At 41.0% G+C, this 22,129-nt stretch overlaps 1 protein-coding gene across 2 annotated transcripts in view; it reads right to left on the bottom strand.

Moving 5' to 3' along the window:
- Positions 1-417: 417 nt before the first annotated feature.
- Positions 418-22,129, bottom strand: part of pax7a (paired box 7a) — an 84,965-nt gene continuing 63,253 nt past the window's right edge. For both annotated transcript variants that reach the window (XM_036559736.1, XM_036559737.1), the window contains exons 8-9: positions 6,371-6,620; positions 418-3,060 (exon numbers count right to left, since the gene is read on the bottom strand). In XM_036559736.1, coding sequence (XP_036415629.1) covers positions 2,945-3,060; positions 6,371-6,620 — 366 coding nt within the window. In that variant the 3' untranslated portion in view covers positions 418-2,944. The remainder of the gene's footprint in view (positions 3,061-6,370; positions 6,621-22,129) is intronic.

Raw genomic sequence — 22,129 nt, 5'->3', positions numbered from 1 at the left:
CTTAGTGGCGGCATGATGACTCTGTTGCTTCACAGCACGAAGGGTCTGGGTTTGATTCCCGGGCCGGGCGACCAGGGTATTCTCTGTGTGAAGTTTGCATGTTCTCGCTGTGTCTGCATGGGCTTCTCACCACAGCCCAAAGACATGAAATCAGGCCAACTGGAGAATCTGAAATTGCCCCTAGGTGTAAGTGTGTTTGTCTGTGTGTTTGCCCTGCAATGGACTAGCGACCTGTCCAGGGTGTTCCCTGCCTTCTGCCCAATGACCGCTGGGATAGGCTCCAGCTCCCCCTGCACCCCAGGAGGATAAGCACTTTAGAAGATGAATGAATGAATAATATCCTTAGTGCTTAAATGTATGCAAAGTGATGAATCAGAAACATAATATACATAATAATATGAACATCACAGTCAGTGATCTGTTTTAGAGCTTTAATTGGTAACATTTACGCCAGTGTTACAGGAAAGACACCAACAGGCTGAAGGAAATTACCAAATACAAGTTTCCCACTACTCTACTACGTCATACAGCAGAATAAATTATACCATGAGAACGTACACACACATGCTGAACCCAAATGGAAGAAAGCATAAACACAAATCCTAACGAAAAATGTTTAAGGGCGTGGGGGGCTCCGAACAGGGAGGGACGCTGGGTAATACACTTTTAATATCCAAATGCTGAGTAACGCACGTGTTAGCCACGGATGGTCTACGCCAGAAGCACTTTAGTCAGGTTCCTCAATCGTTCCTTCGTAAAATGTTTACGATCAGGGCACAGACAGGTCCTCCTTGGGTCAATGCGGTCATCAGTACTTAGACAGATGAGGCCTTTGAGATGATGGTGACCCTGGTAGCACCGAGCATGTCTGTGTACCCCCCCACCCACAGTCTTACTGGTCCAACAGAAGATTCAGTCATTTCTCAGGAAGAGTCTCGGACTGTTCAAACGTAAGAGCTATTCACATATTTATTCCTTCGTTTGTCATCAAGGATCCGCGTAATCGTAATCCGTCTGTCCGTTCACATGGCGGTTAAAGAATTATCAAAAAACAAAAGACATTTCACACTTTTTTGGAAAGTTTGGGAATGAAATTGCGCATCATATTTCGTCAAGACCTTACCACAGTAACCGAAGATAATACACTTTGTCTTTCTATTTGTAAATGATACATATCGATCCGAAAGATCCAAAGCAAAGAAATAGAAACCAGTAAAGGTAACACAAAAAAAACCAAAACAAAACAAAAAAAAATACATTATAAGACTCACGCAAATCCCTTGTTTCATCTACCACTGAACATCTTTTTTGTTTTAGTATAAAACATACTCTTTATAAACAAACAATAAACAATCTGCTTGGTCTACTGTACAACTCCATTTATAAGCAACTAAATAGACTGTGTTGAGGTGTGAACTAACAGGGCTACACAGAGGTCAAAAATTCACTAGTTTGTTTAGAAAAAAGAACAATTTTGTACAAATCGGAACGCGTGAGATTTGAAATTAAAGGAGAAGCCCTGCTGGATGGGATTGGATAGCCGGCACGGAGAAGGAAAGAGCCGGAGAAAGAGCGAGAGCGACAAGGAGTGAGATGGCACCACAGGAAATGAAAAGAAGGAAAGAGAAATGGAAATATGAGTGAGAATTTGATGTGCCGCTACCTGTGCCCTTTAGCTGTTTGAGAGGATTATTTGATTTGCCAAAGTGCACGTGAATGCCACGGCCTGTGGGCCTCTGTATGCTTCCCAGGAGCGTTGAGGGCGCTTGGAAAAAGTGGAATGCTCCAGAAATTCATACTTGGTCTCAACTCCACATGTGCAAAGGTGTTCTTTCATCTTGAAACCTGAATTTTGTACATTCTTATAGCGTTTTTATAGATAACAGTACATCATACAGTGTCAGAAAGTCTATTTGAGATTACTCAAGAACCTGACACGGTTTGAAGGAAGCATGAGATGATTTAGGGATGCAGTTTGCACGAAGCTAATTGCTTGTTATGCTAATTACTTGTTAGCTTCATTAGCCTCGTAGCTCTGGTGCAAAACTTGGTACACCCAACATGTCTTGGCTGACTACATTTGGAGTAAATATGACCTTTCAAACTGCGATTTGACTTAAAAAGTTCAGGGTAAGGTCTAGTTTGGGGTTAGCGACTTTGGTCCTCCTTTAAAAATAAAGTAAAATGCACAGTATTTTCCCCAAATCCTCTTTCCTAAGACAATGCCCTTTCCCCCAGGACAGCTAAGGACAGAACGAGCATGGGAGGGGTAAGGGAGGAGAAGGGAACATTTGTCTAGCGAAAGTCGACGCTAATTCCCAGCAGGATGCACTTAGCCAGACTTCCCACAGAGTGGCCAAGTTCGTACGGAATGTCAAGTGAAATATGAAAGTGAAGGTCAAATTGCTCAGGAGCGCTGGCGCTCCGGGACATGGGGAAGTGGAAAACCACCGGCCACATGCTAGCGTGCTAGCGAAGCACACCGCTAGCATTTCACATGAAGAGCTCAGCTTCAGAGAGGAGGAAGAGCAGAATGGTGAGGTTAATAAAGCAAAGAAAAAGATACAATCATCGTAATTACGACAACTATGAAGAGGATAATCATCAGAACAATATCAACAGCAAAAAAAAAAAGCTTATCAATTTGAATGACATTGGAATTCATAGACAACTATATACAACATGTTGGAAATACATACAGAAATGCTAATCGTAGCAGTCATTGGAGTCATTGGAGTGGCTGTGGCATTGGATTTGCCTCGTACCCTTTATGAGGCTGGTCAGGGTGGTAAGAATGGGCAACTGGAAAGGGGGAAATATAGACTGAACCAGTATTTTCATTTAAAAACTAGGAACTTCAAGGGAGTGAAGTCTCGCTCCTGCATACAAAGGAGACTAGCCGGTCCGGGACAGAGCCACGTGTAAGCTGTAGGTCTAGTGGTGATCAGTAGGCCTGTCCTGTCTCCACCTGCAGTAGTCCAAGGACAGCGGAATGATCACCCAACTTCATCCTCCGCTGGGTGGACAAACTCACATTCTTAGCCAGGTAGTCCACTGCACCTAGAAACACACATATATCGTTGAGTACAGAGCAGTAGGTCGTGTCAGTTTGCTTAAATACACATACTTTATATATTATTTTCCATTTACAATAAATGTAGCGGATCAGCCAAGATGTGCTTGATGTCTGGAGTTTTCCTCTTCTGGAGGTTCAATTCTAATCTAGCTAATGATTAATGGAAGCTTACATTAGTATCATGCTAACTGCCTACTACCTAAACCACACACTCACCTCAAATCGTGTCGCGTTTGCTAAGTAATCTCAAATGGACTTGTTTACGTGGTTTCTGACGTTGTGTGATTTACTATTATCAACAAAAATGCTATAAAATGTTTCAAATTCAGGCTTCAAGATGAAAAAAACAGCTCAGCTCAGCTTTGTCAGGACTTGCCAGATTAACCTGAATGTCGCTTTGTTCCTGTAAAGTGTTTCACAGCCCATCTTGTTTGCTGAACTGTATTCTGTTCATTTCGGGCTATTTCCAGTTTGTTTGTTTTACCATCATAGCATCTGACTGAAAAGCTTGTTTAGCAGTAGTGGCACATTCTGAGTGCGAAGCTGTCACATCTTTCTTTAGTATCTGACCAGGTCAAATGTTCTCTTATAGAAGTAAAAAGCAGAAACTCAACATTAGCTGTTGCAGAAAGTGAGTTGTTACTTAGCGACTGGTGCTCAGAGGAATGATACAGGTATTGTGAAACACTTACGCTGCTATGACAGATATCAGCCTGGAAATGCTCCTCAACCAATCAGACTGTGCCGTTAAAACTGACTGCCATATAAACTGTTAATATGGAGAAAACTATGTTGGCTAAAAACAGCAGTAGCAGCCATCTTGAAGGGTGAATTGTTCATTTTCTTTGTCATTTTTAAAGATATAAGTATGTCATACAGTGTCAGAAACTACAAAAGCAAGTCTATTTGAAATGATTCATCTACTTAAAAAAGAGTGTGATGATTTAGGCATGAAGATTGATGCTAATCACTATCATACATGTTAGCTAGCCTCATAGCATTGTTCAGTCCTGAGCCTGTTTATGAATTTTGGATTTGTTTATGGAAAAGATTTGGGTGATTATTGGTTTGTTAGCAAGCTCTGTTGCTAAACTAGCCAGCAAAATTGTACAAATTTGATTCAACCACTTAGCATAGCTTAAGGAAGAGTGTGTGATGATTTAGACATGCAGTTTGCTTAATGCTAATCATTACCTATCGTTACTTGTTAGCTAGCCTTGTAGCGCCTGTGGAAACTAGAGAAACACCAAGCATGGCTCGGCTCAGGGGACAACTGTAGGGGAAAACTGTGCAAATGTGACTAATAAACATATAAACTAATATAAAACAAAATTGAATGATAATAATGATAAAAAAAGTTGATTAAAATGTAAACAAAGCTATATTTTGCTCAATCCTGAGCCTGTTGTCTGTAAAATACTGCTATAGATGAAGTAGAAAAGCATGGCGTCACTCAGTGGAGATGAAGTGTGTGTGTGTGTGTGTGTAAGTGTGTGTGTGTGTGTGTGTGTGTGTATGTGCGTGCCAGTCTTTATTACTCTTGGCATCTCGGATTTCATGCCTCACACACTGCTCATCCCCCCTTCATTTTCCTCATCAAACCCCCTTTCATTCATCCTGCAGTCATTAAGCGGCCCACGTCGCTCAATCTCACCCATAATTAACCTGACATTCGCTCATCAGCGAGCCTCCATCAGCTCCTGCACCTTCATATTGATCCAACACTATTCCTGCACACACACACACACACACACACACACACACACACACACTTACACAAACTCATACACACCCCACCTGCCCCTTACTGAGGCGGTGGGCACATCCACTTCAGTTTGCCCCAGTGACAACATCAGTCACTGATTATGCTAATTCAATCAATCAGTCCTTTCCTGCCCTGCGGTGCGTATTTGCGCGAGCGACTGCGTTTTGCCTGGCTGTATGTGTGAGGGAGAAAGTGAGAGAGGTGGCTAGGAGGACAGTGGAACCCTGGGGGTGTGAGGGGCTGACTTTGAAGTGGCCCCCATGCCCGTTTTCCCAGTGGAGCACAAACGAGTGTGACTAACCCAGCCGCCCCAGGGCACTGGAGCAGCTCTTTATCAGGAGCATGTGTCTGCTGCACTGGCCACAGGGGTCAGGGCAGGAGATTCGGCCACCGATTGCCCCGACTCAGCACCCTGACTGCCCCTAAAGGAAGCAATTAGGATTGCTGGGACTGGATCATGGAGGCTGGAGCCACTGGGCTAAACCTGTGATGGGCCACTCCAGGTGAAAGGAAACCAATTAATTAATAACCTTTCCTGAATAACTGTATAATGTGCTGAATCAGACAGGTGATACCTAAATTAGCCTCTACTGCTTTAGACACTGTAAGTGAGTCATTATTTATTAAGATGTTAATACTATATGGGTGTTCAGTTGAATTCTTTAGGTAGTGACAGTGCCAATCCAAAATTTCACCACATTTTCAATTCTATCAGTTCATCTGTAGTTAAAGGAATAGTTTGGGAAAATAACACATGAGCACAACTTTCCACTCACGCTGGATATAGTTGATCAACCAAGACATATTTGGTGTCAGCATTTTGTTTCTTTAGTTTAGCTGGTGCTACATGGCTAATGTTCAGCTGCTGAAACTGCATCCAGATGTTCAATTAGGTTACACAGACTTGGTTAAGGACACAGTATGACTTAGTGTGTAATATAAAAATGAACAAAACTTCACTGGATAGCTGAACTCTGTTAGGCAGCCAAGGACGCTGGTTACATTTGCAATTTCTTTTATTTCTATTTACCATAAAGAACACCTGGATGTAGTTTGAGTGTGTTGAGAGGTTTTTGCATCTATTTACGGAAAAGATTTGGGTGACTATTGGCTTCTAGTGCTTGTTAGCAATGTTAGTCTTTAACTAATATGTGGACACCAGACGTCTTTTTTTTTTGGATACCAAACATGTCTTAGCTAATCAACTACAACTGGGGGAAGTAGAAAATTACGTAAATTTGATTTTTGCCCAAATCATTCTTGTACACCTACCCTTTGGGTGTCCATCTCTGGTCCAGCACAGATTGATTCAAGCTGATATTTGCCCAGTTTAACAGGTGTGCTGGATTTGTACCACTTAAACAAGATCTGGACAAACCTGACCAATGCTCCAAAAATTTCCTACAATTGTTTTGAAGAACGTTCCTGAGAGTGTTGACTGCTTCAAACTGCAAACAATGTTAAATCTTATTTCTCTACTTTTGCCATAAAACCCAAAGGTAAACACACAGAATTGTGTGGATACTCACTCTGGCCATACTGGCTGTACTGGTAGCCAGCGGTAACAGGGTCCACGCTGTAGCTTGTAGCGCTGTAGGTTGGGGGGCAGTAGGACTGTGAGGAGGCCAGGCTGTCCACACTCTTGATGGGGTCAGAGCGCTGGCTGCAGCTGGCCGAGATGGGGTTAGAGGCCTCCAGACTGCCATGGAGCGGAGAGATGGAGAAATCATGCTGGGACTGAGAGGGTACGGCACTGGGGTTACTCAGGATACTCATCACCTGCAGAGAGAGAGAGAGAGATTGTAAGGCCATTATGTACCTCATTTGATCTGTAATAGAATGTTCTTCTTCATTGCTGTCCAACGTGTACACTTATCACACTTGATGGCACAAAATCCGTAGGAGAACCACTTCAGGTTCCTTTAAATGGGGGGCTCTTTACAGGACCATTGATGTAAAGTGTAAACCATCTAAAGTAATGTAGTAATATAAAAGTTCTGCTTACTAGAACCAAATTTCAAAGCCAAGAGCCATTTAGGAACCTTCATTTTTAGGAGTGTTTTTATAGCTCTACCTTGTTGGTGTACAGTTAGATACTACAGTCCATCTTCTGATGTAGTTTGTGTTAGCCACCTTCTAGCCACTCTAAAGTTGTTCTTGGATCATTTTGGGTGGTGGTCAGTGGTGGACCACACATACCACCTTCACACAAACTGAGAATGGTCCACTACCCAAACCATATCTGGTCAAGAATAGTCCTGTGGTCAAAAAACTGAGGTAGAAGGTAGCCGACAAATGGCAACAGCTGGACTGCAGTGTGTATTTGTATAATTGTATAGTGGACCAATAAGGTCAGTGATGGTCATAAAGTGGTCAGTGAGTAGATAAGCGTTTCTAATAAAGCCAATGGAGAGTTTATAGTAACTCTTCAGTGATTATTCCTTGTGTCATCAATTCTCAAAAATATTGATGTCAAGCATTTTCTAAAACCAAAAACGTATATATGGAACCAGAGTTTTTTCCAAGCCATTTTGGGTCGTTTCTTTTGGTCATCATGAAATTTACATACAATGTAAAGGACAACAAGCATTTTCAAAAAATGTCAAAAACTAAAAAACGTCAAAAACTGGAGATACAAGGTTTTCTTCCGACAACAGCGATATGCATTTATATTATGCATATAAATATGCATTTATTTATTCATTTATTTTAATTTATGACATTGAACTTGATGAAAAGTATAGAAATGAGAAACTACTTTTTCTTCCACTTAGTCCTTGATTTCTGGCAGTTTATTTAGTACTAATGCTAAAGCTTTCAAATATCATTTTAGTGTCCACAGTTAGTAGTTTTCATAAGAAAATGGAAAATCAGTGGTATCACCCATCTTTAACAGAGGGACATGAGAGAGAGTTACAGAGAATGAGAGTGCCATGCGCAGAGCAAGGCCAGCATGGATTCTCAGGCTGACCAGGATGACCAGAGGGAGAGACAGAGAGAGAGAGAGAAAGAGGAAGAAAGAAAGGCAGAGCAAGAGAATGGCCAGGCCCATCACACTCCATCAGCGGTGTCAGCCAGCCCCCTGTCCCAAGGCCTCCGGCACAACAAGCGCTGAGGGAGAGTCTAATCCCACCCGCCAGGCATCCCGCAAGCCCTGCGCTCATGAATAATAATGAGGAGAGAGCACAGAGGCCCCAACCCAGCCAAGTACGTGTCTCTCCAGTTCCAATCAATGGCCAAAACACTTTACACAACCCAACCCAAACCTTCCTCCATTCCCGGGTATCCCGACGTGTAAGGAAACAGATCACTCAAATATGAAGGTGAGCACTGGTACCATTATCTTCCTCAGCTTCAGTGAAGATTTAATAAAGATTATTAATACTTTCATATATCAAAGCGCTCATATTCCACATTCTACCTTCCCCTGAAGTCAATTTTTTCCACCAAAAACAATCAATTAATTTTCACATAATTTTCCAACCACTTAAACCGGCTGTTTTAGTCATTGTGCCTTCAAGACTGACCTCCGTTCTCTTTGACTGACATGCATTGTTCCTTGTTCAAAAAGCAGTCTGGGCTGAAATATACAGAAGAAACTGTTAAATTCTGAGTGAAATCCTCATGGATGTCGGAGAATATAAACTTCTGCCACTCCTTTCAGATGTCTGGATACTTTGGAAGGCTGCAATGATCCATCTGCTTTCGCCAAAGCCAAGAACAACTCAACATTCAGTCATTTTCCACACATCTTTCACTCCGAAACCACAGACTGTCTGCAGTAACAACACTACTTGTCACATCATTGTGAATGTGTGGCTAAACTGCTGAACGCTAGTCATATGTAAATGTGCTGATGGCATTGACATCACAACCATGATGCCTTTGAAACTGGCTATTTTCGCAACTTTATATGTGACCAGGGAGCGAATGGCATGGAAAGGTAATGGAATAAAAAATGGAAAAGTTTGATTGAGGCTGTTGATTTTCTAAGAGAAAATAAGTTGATATATCCTCTACAGAGGACACGTTTTAATGGAAAATTACTATATATTTGCTAAATTTAACATTTAATGTGGTCTGTGCAAAAGTTATAGCACATTTTATTTTTTATTTTTATTAGTTTTTTCAATATGTTGAACGATATGTCTAAATATTTACAGAAAAATGTCAGATTTAAGAGGATGTGTCAACTTATTTTCACTTAGAAGATTAACAAAACATAAAATTTGACTGGGGCTGTTCAAACGTTAACATATGACTGTATAGTTTTGAACTATGTGCCTTTTCTGCATTTGATAAGTGGAGGAAATTGATTACAACTAGGGTTTGTATAACTGGGGTTTGCTACATTGTAAAAATTGCTTTAAAATGTTATTTCGCTTTGTTAATTCAATTTGTCATTTCAAAGTATCTATTTGAGTTGAATGACACCAGTTAAACTGTCTGTTACAACATGATTGTTTTAGGCCTGACAAATCATTTTTTACTGTATAGTTAGCCCAACATCTCTCGTTTCTTGGGGAAAATAACGCAACGCTATCAATCAAAGAATTGAGATGGAACAATGCTATAAACCAGCATGGAATTTCAGCCGGACAGCTGGTCTCATACTGTTAATTTGATGATTTAAGCTACAAGTATGATGGTGAATGGAGAGTGGATTGATAGAACCATACGGTTGCCAGTGAGTCTTGGGTTATTCTGTAGAGTAAGGCCAGATGTGGGACAGAGAGAGGATTGAAATGGGAGGGAAACTGTTTAGCAAGGCTGAAAACACTCTGGACCTGTCCTACAAACAAGATAGTAAATCTTTAACCTGCAGTACACATCACAGCATATTTTGAGGGTTTTATGGGGCTGGCCCTTTCAACGTCCTGGGAGATGAGGTCTAAAAAGAGAGACAGAGGGATAGATCATGGAGAAAGAGGGATGGAGAGGTGCCTCACACATGATCTCTCTCTCTTTCTCTCTCTGTCTCTGTCTCTCGTCCCACATCAGGTTCGCATTGTCTCGTGCTACGCTATGCTGGCCTTTGGCCTCCCTGGCTGCTAAACCAATTAGTCCATCATGGAGCTGCTTACACACACACACACACACACACACACACACATACACACGCAGACACAACCTTGCCGCACTTCCCACGGACACACACACTCCCCTCCGACGGCTCCTCTCAGAGCGAGTTTTAAATGCAGTTTAAACTCAACAGCCTGCGGCGGGGAAGTGAAAAACACAGACCCCAAGAGTAGCCATTCAAGCCGCCTTTGTGGAAACAGCACACGCGCTCCAGAGCAGCAGAATTAATCATATTATGATTAATATTCCACCAAACGCTTCTCCCAGGAAATATGAAGCACTTGAGGCACATCAGAGCCGCAAAGCTGGTTAGCCATTTCCTCATGTTAATTCTATCAGTATGGACCCCCCCTTCAATCCTTACACACACACACATGCGACACAGATCCACATAAGCTGGAGTTTCATACCCCCCCTCCAGTCAGGACACATGTGACGCACCCATTTGGACAAGAGATTGGTCCGTTTCCTGATTAAAATGGATTAGCGAGTGCGAGAGCACAAGTAGCCCTTGTCGGGACGCAGTGGAGGGGGCCCACGAGGGTGGTGAGGGGGTGCTGATGGGGGTGTGGGACTGGCTGGCTCGTCGGGGGTCCAGGGAAAGCAGCTGGAGGGGTGGGACAGATTTAGTCATCAGTTAATTGAAGCTTGATTACACCGCTTCCTTTTTTATATGCACATTAAATTAAAAAGCGGCAGACAATCGAGGCCCATTCCTCTATCAGTGCTTCTAATTATAAGGCGGCAACTTTGCGAGGAGTTCCTCAACATGAGGGGGAAGAAAATGACCTCTTTTAGAGAGTGACTGGCAAGCAACTTTTGCAGCTTTGCTTAGAAAGTGGACCAGAAACTGGCCAATTGTCACTTTCAGTACTGAACGTGTTGTGGTTTACATGGTAGAACCTCCTCAGCAACACGTTTTTGTCATCATGTATGTGTACACGCTAACTAGCCACTTTCTTAGAACATCCACATTGTGCTTCCTCTCACTAGCCACTTTATTAGAAACATTTGCCTACTGGGCTGAAGTCAGAGACTAACCCTCATTTAGTCAAAATGGCCTTTAAGTGCAAGTTATTCTTTTTTCAGATGATATTTGTGAAAAAATTTGCTATAAGACAATCTATTCACCACAGGAAGGAGATAGTCAAGGGAAAATAAGTAAACAGGAGGTTCTAAAACTGAACTTCAAAAAATGCTTCAAAGATACAGAAATACTGTGACTTCTGACAACTGTGCGAGACCTGATAGACCACCGAAACTGTCACCAACAGATAAACAGCACTTAAATCAGGGGTGACAAACTCAACCACTAAAAGGGCCATATAAAATCTCAACAAATCTGTGGGCCAGAGAATGTCTATGTTTTTAGTTCATTTTTAATTAAAGTTGTTTTGAAACCCGAAGTGGCAATTCTTATTCGACATACACAAAAACTTCAACAGTAAAATATTGCCACTTGTAGTAAACCTTGAAATATTACATTACTGCTTAAAATATTCAAAATTGAATTGTCCCCAGGAGCTCAGTCTTTTAAACATGCCTATTTGCTTGAACGAGACACCTGGCATCTTTGCTGCATGTTCATTAAGACCTGGGCTCAGTTTCTGAGCTGCTGATCTGATGTTTTTATTGGTTGAACTGCAGCTGAAATGCAGCTAGTGTGTTTGGTGATATGACTGGTGTGGAGTTGTGCAGAATTGTGTTTTGTGGGCCGGTTAGGACTGTGTCGTGGGCCTGATCTGGTCTGCAGGCCTTGTGTTTGACACATGGGACTTTCATTTTCTGAAAGGATGTGTAGCTGTCATTAAGCCATTGCAGAGAAAAAGAAGTATACAACAATAATTTGCAATGATTACTTCAATCGCAAGTGGCAGAAAATGAAACCAACGTCTGAGACTGAACTTTGGAGATGTCAAAAATAGCCCTGCAGTTTTCATTTCTTTGGAAAACTGAAAGCAAGTCTCCAGAAAAGAATGGGAGCTGTAATAAAGACAAAGAATAGATTCAATAAATGCTGCATTTTTTAATATTACTTTTTATTTAATTTTCTATTAACCCTTTGTTTTGTGCTATTTTTCCTGATGCTGAAAAATTATTGACTTGACTGGAAATTGAATGTCCAAAAGCAGCTCTGTGGTCAGAATGTCCACCAATCTCTCAGTCATCATTTGTTTATCATTGTTTTTATCAATGGTTTTTACACGTCAGTGTCAGTGCTAGGTTGAGAGTGGTCCAGCACTCCAAGAGTAAGTTGGAAACTGACCACTAATGAAGGTCTAGAGGATGTCTAACAAAATTATGAATGAACAGATGTACACCAGTTAGAGATGTAAGATAAGAATTTCTAATAGAGTGAGTGGACAATTAAATAACACAAAGGATCTGTAAATATAGGTCACTTTTGTCCATTATGTGCTCTCAGTGAGAGCCAGCAGGCCAACAACCTAATACCTCTCATTCTTGAGAATTAGAACAAGTTACAAGTTATTCCATCATTAGACTTCCTTTTCCTTCTGCTGTGAAGTAGTGAAAGACCCTTCAAGTTGAGGTGTGGGTTGGTTTGACCTTGACGCACCTTGGCCAAACGTATAAGTGCTAAACTCTTGCTGCAGGCGGGAGATTAGACCCTTCAGCTGAGCCGAGATATCATTACAAATCTGCTCACCCTGGGACGCTAATGTAGCTAAATAAACAAAAATCAATAGCATTCCCACTCTTAATCTGATATGAGAGCTGAGCCTAATCTGAAATATCTCCAGTTGGAGCAGGAAAAACAAGCACCTCGGGCCACCAGTGGCTATTGCTGCTCCGACACCGATTAAAGCTCAGGGGAAGCAGACGAAAGATGAGCTGCATGCAAACGTGGGTAGTAACTAGTTCTGTTTTTCTCAGTTAGTTGAACTTAAATGCAATTTTTCTGAATTTATTTTGTGTGAGTACGTTTTACTCAGTCCCAATTTAGTTATTCATATTCGGTCACTGATTCCTTTTGGATTCAGTCTCATTATATTGTGTTGGTTCAGCTCCTGGACCACTTTGCTGCTCTTCACACCTCTCACTTTGGAGCATTAGCATTTTATTTTAGACCAAAAGGATCCCAAAAAAGAAGAACCGCACAAACTTCAGTTCCTCTTAAAAGTAAAGGATCTTAACTGGTTCCTGGCTTGGAGGTCATGGTTTTATTGGTGTTTTTATTTTTATTACGGATTTTTTTAAACCTTGAAAAGGTTTGTCACACTAGCATACTTTCACTGTCCAAAGAAAAACAAGTACCTCCAAAACGGTAAGTTTACAGGAGAGGACAAAAAATTTTGGTACTTTTAATGTAAGATTTTATTTCAGGCAAATTTGGAACATTTTATGGGTCCATTCATCATGGAAGTTTCAAATGAGGCAGACAAATAAAAATGGAAAAAAAATGGAGATCTTTTGCTTTGGACAGTGACAATGTCTCTTTCACAAAATGGTTCTGTAAAGAACCATATACTTGAAGTTTACTTAGGGAACCAAAAGTGGTTCTTCTGCAGCATCACTCCAAAGAACACTTTTTGGCAGCATTAATTTTGTGAGTTTAGATCAGTGGTTACTACCCCTGCTCTTCAGACTTTAGCTCCAACCCTAATCAACCCAACCTGATTCACTGAATTGCTGCCTTCAGATGTCCTTGATTCACAAAACTGGTGGTCTGTTAGGTTTGGGTTGGAGGTGAAACCCACTGGAAAGCAGATCTCCAAGAAGAGGTTTGGTAACCTCTGATGTAGATGCTGAATGTATTAAGAAGTTTCATTGCGGTTCTTTGGGGAACTCTGTACTTGAGGAGTTTTAGGACTTTAAAGTTTATAGTAACGGTAATTGTAAGCTGTTTTTGCTTTGCTACTGTAGCTACAACCTCAATTATTGTTTACCTGAAGTTACAAGACTTTAATTTGGTTTGGGCTGGTGATGGCGCAATCCTACTTCTTCTTTTCTTTCTTCCTTGCTAAGCTTTAAAACCAGCTACGTTTGATTTGAATCACTTCACTCAACATGAGCATCTAAAAGTTGGCTTCCATATTGAAATTGATCAATCACTCTACTACCCCACAAGAAATACACAGCTATTGTACTGTGGAGAAGTCAGAGACCACCCTTATTTATTGCATTTCCAGTCAAAATAACAATTAAGCACAACTTGTTAATTTTACAGGAGTTACTACATGAGACTACATGAAATAATCTGTACATTCATGGCATTGGGCAGACACTCTCATCCAGAGTGACTTACAACTTGATCGTTTTACACAGGTAGGTAAAGGTAGTGTTAGGAGTCGGTGTTACCCACTACACTATACCAACCACCATAAGAAAGACAGTGAAAGTTAAAGGAAAAGAAGTGAAAAAACAGGAGTTTCCAAAACTGGGGGGTCAGTTAGGGATTGTTAGGGAGTCCTAACAACTATGCAAGAACTGCTATACCACCAAAACTGTCCCAGACAAACAGTACATAAAGCTTTCATCTTTGAGACAAAAATCAAACTCCACTCTTACTTCAGATATGAAAACATTGACAAGCGTTTTTGTCCACCCTTCCACCGTGAGAAAAGAACACAACACTAGGAGTCTGAAAGAATGTGTAGTTGTCAAAAAGCTCTTGCTGAGAAAAGGAAACAGACGCAAAGAAGAAAATCTGTAAATCAAACAAAGAAGCTGCTGGTGTTTTCTGAACAAAGGACTGTCCACCACAGACCTCAATGCCACTGAATGTGTTTTGGGCTACCTTGGATTGTAAAAAGCAGAAAATGCAACCAACGTTTAAGACTGAACTTTGGAGGTTTGTTTGTCTTCGAAAGCTTCCAAGTAATTTTCCATTTAAATAACGGACATTTTGATGGAAAATAAAAAAATTAAGGTTGGTCTCTGACTTTTGCAGGGTACTGTATATGACCCATGTGTCAAACACAATCCTATCCGGCCCACAAAAGTATTTTAATTTTCTATTAATATTAACCCGTTTCACAGTACACTACAGTCCCCAGCATGCACTGCAACGTAACGTGTGCTCTGACTCTCCTACCCCAACCACATGCTGTCTATGGGACAGCAGTTAAACCTCAATTCTGCACCAGTCATATCACCAAAAGCACTAGTTTCATTTCAGCTGCAGTTCAACCAATATAAACACTTAACGTCAGCTCAGCAGCTCAGAAACTGAGCCCAAGTCTTAATGAACTTGCAGTAAAGAAAAGATGCCAGGAAACTAATTCAAGCAAATAGGCTGGTTTAAAAGACTGAGCTCCTAGGGACATTTCAGTTTTGAATATTTCAAGTATTCATGTAATATTTCAAGGTTTACTACAAATGCCTATATTTTACTGTTGAAGTTTTTGTGTATTTTGAATAAACAATGGTCAATTCGGGTTACAGCACAACATTAATTTAAAATGAAATAAGAACATTTATTCTCTGGCCCACAGATTTGATAAGATGTTTTCATATGATCCCCTTAGTGGTTGAGTTTGACCCCCCTGGTATATGACATGACAGTGTGTGGTGTTCCAGGCTAGATTTGCTAGATCAGTTGATGGAATTTATTCTCTTTTTCCAATTGATATAATTGGCCTGGTACCAGATCAGTGCCACTCAGTTTAGTCTACACATTTCTGACCATACTTCCCTGCTCACTCCCCATCAGGCCCATCCCACTGTCTCTTTCTACCCGGCCTTTCTCTTTCTCTCTTCAGTCTTCTCTCTCCCTCCCTCTCTCTTTATCCAGCTCTATCTTCTGTAGCACTTTTTCTCATTTGTCGGCTGACTCTGTATGAGCTGTGTGCGGCACAGATAACCGGTGCAGGACTCCAGCGTTTAAAGGACAGCGCCTCGGGGCGTCCCCTGCCTCTCACCCTACTCTCTCTCTACTCTCTCTCTCTTTCTCTTCCCCCGATAGATTACTCAATAAATAATAATAAAAAAAACTAATTAATTCTCCCAACTTCTGAGAGCCTCCAGCCTGCAGGCGTCTGGAGCGCGAAGCCGCAAATTGATACAATGTGCATCCTTTCAGATAAACAAACAGGCCATTCGCAACACACAGAAAGGGATTCTTTCATACCCGCCTAATTTCCCTAACAGTCAAATTATGCATTTTTTTGTGCGCTTCGATGTCTGACGAGTCTTTTTCGCGCGCAGTTCAGCTCCAGAAAATAGCTCGACAACTGACGGGCTAAAAGGAAATCTGTACGACGCAGATGAGAATGTTTCAAGAGACAATTTAACCACAAGGCGAATGCTGAGTCTTTGTGAGAACCATAAGGGCCTACTAGATTACGTTTTCACAAGTGAAAGTGGAGGAACAGTGCAGGGTTTGGAGGATAATAATAAGTAGGCTGCTACTTTTTCGAATAACAGTTTAAAGCTGCACTCAGCGTGGTTTGACCTTTGACTACCAGACAAGGGAAATGTCACAGATGCCTGAAAAACAGACATCAGCAATAGCTTGAGGGAAAGATTCAGCCAAAAAGAGTGCATAACTTTCTCCTTGGCCCATATGTAGTCGATTAACCAAGACATGTTTGGTGTCCAAAGTTTGCTTCTCTAGTTTTGCACTGGAGTTATGAGGCTATTTGCATTATAATTTTGATATTTGAGTATCTGTAAGAGTTACTGAATGAATATTCAGTTAACAAACTGGGAACTTGGTCAAAATTAGCGTAGAATTTGCTTACTTCTTATGATAGAACTGGCGGCTGATAGAACTCTGCTCAGTTGATGATGTGCCAGCAGGTCAGTTTGTCAGAGAAATATGTTTTTACAAATAAAACTTTCCCTGAACTGTTAGCTTGCATTGTTCCCGTCTGAAACACCAGAACAGCAATTTCAGTTTTCGAATACTGGCACCTTAAACGGTAGTTGAGAAAAGGAAGCTTATACCCCACCAATTAGCCTAAAACTAAGTCTACATAATCTACATAATCTTGCTTATGTGGTTTCTGACCCTAAAAACATACATTTGGACAAACCAGCAAAAGTACGAACAAAATTCTGGCTTCAACTTTGCTACTACTGTTTTTAGTAGTGTTGTGTTGTCCTTAAAATGTGTCACATTGTTTTGTGATGATTTAGATAAAAAGTTTTCACAGTGCGAATTGGTGGGGCATAAACTTCTATTACTGGTTAGCTAAATTAGTCTTGTAGTTCCTAAGGAAGCAAATTTTTAGACAACAAAAATGTCTTGTCTCATTGACTACATTCAATTTTTTAGATTAAATCTTTGTAATATTTTGGCTAAACTATCACTTAAAATATAAATAAGATCGACCAGAGTTTATTACAACTATATATGGAAAAATGGCCCCCCAATAATGGAAATGTACCCACAAATGTACAATATGGTCCTTAAGGCCCAACTGTGTACTTTAAATAAATTTAAAAGGTCATTTTCTTTGTATATAAATAGTGCATGTTTGTACCTTTTTATAGCAAGTTTTATAAAATAAATGTAAAAATAGAAAATTAGAGAAAATGAAATACAGGATAAAAATGTAAAAAAAATAGATGAAACAGAATGTGTACCGTTATGTTCCCAAGCTAAAAAGAGGACTGAAGACGTATCCCTAAGGGTAGCGCCCCAGTGACAGCGACTGTATCCAAAAAGATCAGTTTAGGGCCTTTTTTATCATTTAAGGTCTGTTCAGTATATTCATAACCACACAAAAAGCACCCTTACTGCACAATATATAAACAAAAGGGTTCTGGAAGCTCTGAAAGCAGAAGGGAGGCAGCAGAACGAGACGGCGAGAGTGGAAGCAGCAGCAGACAGTAGATCAGTGGTTGGTGGGGGTGTGAAGTACAAAGGCTTCAGTGGGACTGAGTTAGCCTCAGGACTAGCCTGCCTGCAGAGAAGATAGCAGAGGCCTCAGTTCCCAATACCAGCCTGTGTGCCAAAACACACGCGCACACACTCCTAATCTGGCCCTCAGTGGATTATGAAGCCCTTGTCGCCGCTATCTCCCCCTCTCCCAGTCCCCACTGCCCTCCGGTGGTACCTTCAAGTTTAGCGGAGGTCAGGGGGGCAAAGCGCGGAGAATGCGCCCTCCAAGTGTGTGCGAGTGGGCGCGCTCGAGCGTGTGTGAGTTATCGGAGACGAGCAGAATAACATCTCGCACCTTCACTGATCTGCCAGCCTGATACCCGACTCAGCTGGAAATTGCGAAAGATTTTTTTTTCCCCTTCGTAGTTGCTATCGCATGTGGGTTGATGTTATAAAAGGGAGACCTGAGGGGGTGATTAGGGGAGTTGGGATGAGGGGGGTGGGCGGTGTTAGGGGAGAGTATTATAAATAAGCATGTTCCTTTAATTCCTTTAATTCACCAGTCTTATGGACAACCCGTGTTCATCCTCCTGTTTAGCTTTCTGCTTAAATGGATACAGGCCTGAAATGGATAATAAACAGTTTATGCAGTTTGCACCATTTCAGCTTGTTTAGTAAATGTTTTGATGTAACAGACACAGTATACATTAACCACATACTTTTCACAGTTTCTGCATAATTAAGTTGTTAAAGATTGTCTAGAGAGATGTACCAATTCAGAGTTGTTTACAGTGGTGGTGATGGGAACCAGACATCCAATGCGTTTAAGCTATCTTACAGAAAGTTATTACATTAAAATGGTTATGAATGTGCTGCCTGATATCTCCGACATTGTTTTAAGATAGTTTTGAGAGAAGGTTTTGGCCTATTCACTCATGGCGGAGGGGTACATGATGGGTGTCGTAAGGTAAAGTAGTCCCCAAAGAAAACCTTTTAGATTTACCACTATTATTATCAACATATACAAAACTTATGTAGGTTCACTGGTTGCTTTTGAACGTTAATAAAATGGTTAAATCTGCACTGTAGACATTGTGATCCCTGCTTCCATCACCAATAGTGTAAAGAAGGTTGCTAAGCTACTCTAGTACAGATCATCTCACCTCAAACTACTCTGATTGACTGTGTTTACCTCAATAGAATTATGTAAAAAAATCGATAAATCAGTGGAATTTCTCCTCAAAATGGCTCATTATGCAGTAATTCCATGGAAAACAATGCACAATAAGTCAATAGTATTTAATAATAATAATAATTGGACATGTAAAGGTTTGACCCCCTAAACTTTAAGGGACCCTAATGTGGGCATAAGTTATACATTAGTTTCAGAGTATTTACTGAGTAATTTATTAGAGTTTTAGAATATAAGGCTTAAGATTGATAACGGAATAATAAGCTTGTGACAAGGGTGAAAGATGATTGTGAAATTCCATGTCAAATCAATTTATTGTCCATATCATCACTGTCCAAAAAACAGTATCTCTATTTTTGTCCATTTTTATTTTTCTGCATAATTCAAATATCTGTCCTTTATATTATGTGGAAATTTCACAATAAATGGATGAATAGAAATGTTCCAAAAACACTTTGAATAAAACCTCCTTACTTTAAAAGTTAAGAACATTTTTCTACTTCTGTAAAGTGTTTTGGAGATGCTTGTTTTTCTTAAGACTTCAACAATATGTAGGTCCAACTTCTCACTCTCATAACTGCATAACTTAAAGATTTGATAGCAGTTAGCAAAATAATTTATAGTTGTTACTGAATGAAAGTCTTCATAACTAAATAATAGGCTTGTTTAAAGGGGTTAAGTGGACTAGCTTTACTTTATTACATTAGACTGCAGACATACTGTTTTTAATCAAACATCGGCTGACCACAAACACCGGACGAAACACAGTGGCCTTACCCTGCCCTCACACTGCACATTTATCAACTGGTGATCAGGCGTTTTTTGTGAGAAATCTGCCACGCAGAAATATCTCTCAACCCCCCACCCCCCAAACCCCCCCCCCAGTGCCGGCTGGCCGTCCTAGCACAGCCCCCATCTGAGGAGACAAAATGACTATTTAAAAATAACAGTGGTTGCATAAATTCAATTAGGGGGCTTTTGGTCACGGTGGAAAGTGAGCGCGGGGCAATTAAAGGGCCTGCGAGCAGCCCAGCCAAGCCGACTGGTGGCAGGGAGCAGATGATGGGGGCCGAGCCGGGTGTCACTGCCTTAATTGGCCGCAGCACATTAATCAAATGTGAAAAGAAGCTTCCGTCCAGGAGAGACGGAATGAGAGAGGGACTGGGGAACGTGGGAGAGAGAGGGAGTGAGAGAGATGGGGGGGAGAAGGAAATGAAATAGAGTCTGACCTGCGAGGTGCTGAAGGGATGAAGCGAAGGTGTGATAATTGTGTACAATTAGGACTCTGATTGGCACTGACAGAATCTGGGCACTGACAAGGCCAGGCACAGATGAGAACCATTAGCAGCCATTGGAACAAGCTGTCACTCCTCAGAGCCGCTTAACTGCATCAAACAGGCCGCATATGGCTCCCCCTCGCCAAGCCTTTCCCTCTCTCTCCTTCCACCCTTCTCTCGCTTTCTCTCCTGTTCGACTTCTACACTAATAAAAGCTGAAAAGGACGGGTAACCCAGCGGCCATCACACAGACCTTTGACGTGCGTCCCCTCACAGTTCTGCGCTTGTATCGATTAACTGTTGCCTACCATTAAGTCTAGGCTGCAACGGTTAGGCAACAAAGGCAATGAGATTGATTAAGGAAAAAAAAGCTGATGGTCACTTTAAGTAGTTTTTTTGCAGGCTTTCTTGTGGCCATTCCGCTAGAGGATAGAAATGGACTCTAGTTATTTAGTTAATAGAATCAAAACAAAATATTTCTCTGCAACTCTGTTATCAGATTAACTATAGCACTGTTGTGTCTCTGTGCATGAAATGATATTAATCTATGTTGAGCTGCTAGCGAGCAATGACAGATAAAAGGGGAAGGGTTAGGACCCCCTGACTGTCAGACCAGCTCACACTCGTCCACAAAGATGGCTGTTCCAAAATGCGATACAACTGCAGCTTTACTGATTAGAAAACAATTCCCACGATAAAAAAATTGCTCTTAAAAGCAATAAAAACAATTGTGTGAATGCTGACTAGCTTGCTCACCAACAAATATGAGAGTCCAGTTCACCTAAACCATGAATATTATACACATATCGCCATTGTTGGAACAAGACCTTGCATCTTTAAAATGGTAACTTTACAGGAGAAGGAAAAACAAACTTTACTTTTAATGTAAGTCAATGGAACCAGAATTTTTTCCAAGTCATTTTGGGCCGTTTCCTTTGGTCCATTTATCTTGACATTTACACACAATGTAAAGGCCTACAGGCATTTTCAAATTATGTCAAAAACTGAAAAATGACAGCTATATGTATGTCCCAAATGCAGTGCAAAACCTGAGGGACCTCCAAAACAGCAAGAAATAACCATTATGCCTACTTTGGGAAGGTTATTGGCTTAAAATCCAGGCTTGTTTTTCAATTATTCTTTTTAAGAATAATTTAAAAAAGCAGTGAATTATTTTATAACTGTTATAAAAATACAGCGTTCTATAACATCCACATAATACATGTAGTCATTCTGACAGATTGCGCTATACTAAAGGAAGTGTGTGTGTGTGGACGGGGGGGGGTTAATGTAAAGCTTCTACAGTTCTTTTTGGCACCTTAAAAGAAGTTACTTGTCACTAGGATATGTCATTAAGTACCGTTAAACAGCAAGTACCAAATAGTACCAAGCTAGCCAGCTACTCCTCATTGCTCTCTTATTTAATAGGGACAGCAGCTACAAACTGACATAAGATCAAGGCCCCCCTTGATATAAATAACCTTGGGGGTGGGGGTCATAATCTTTGTATCAAGCAGTGTTAACTAGCTAACTGTTGCTATTTGAACTATGCCATGCCCAATGACACCCACAATAGCTAACATTTGATAGCAGAGTATAATGTAAGCTAACAGCAACACTCGTGTAAACACTGTAACCATGTGGGTGATTTCAGCAAAGAGAGCTGCAATTATGCTGCCAGGTGGACAAGCCTGGCAGGGGAGGCCATCATGGACACCACATTGGTGTTATGAATGATTGTGAGGCTGTGATGGAGTAATGCGAGAGGAAATGGCAGAACATAAAATAGTAGATAAATCAAATAATAGCCAATAAATCAATTCTAGTCAGCCACAGCCCCACTGTTAGCATCCAAGCTATGAGCCACAAAACAGATTTCCTTTTCTCTTGTGAGGTTAGGGGTCAGTGAAGTGCAAAGTGAGAGACAGTAGCCAAGGCTGAGGCAGCT

The sequence above is a fragment of the Colossoma macropomum genome, unplaced genomic scaffold (genome assembly GCF_904425465.1).
Source record: "Colossoma macropomum unplaced genomic scaffold, Colossoma_macropomum, whole genome shotgun sequence".
Lineage (NCBI taxonomy): Eukaryota > Metazoa > Chordata > Actinopteri > Characiformes > Serrasalmidae > Colossoma > Colossoma macropomum.
The sequence above is the reverse complement of the archived record's forward strand: the minus strand, read 5'-3'. Positions and strand labels throughout refer to the sequence as shown.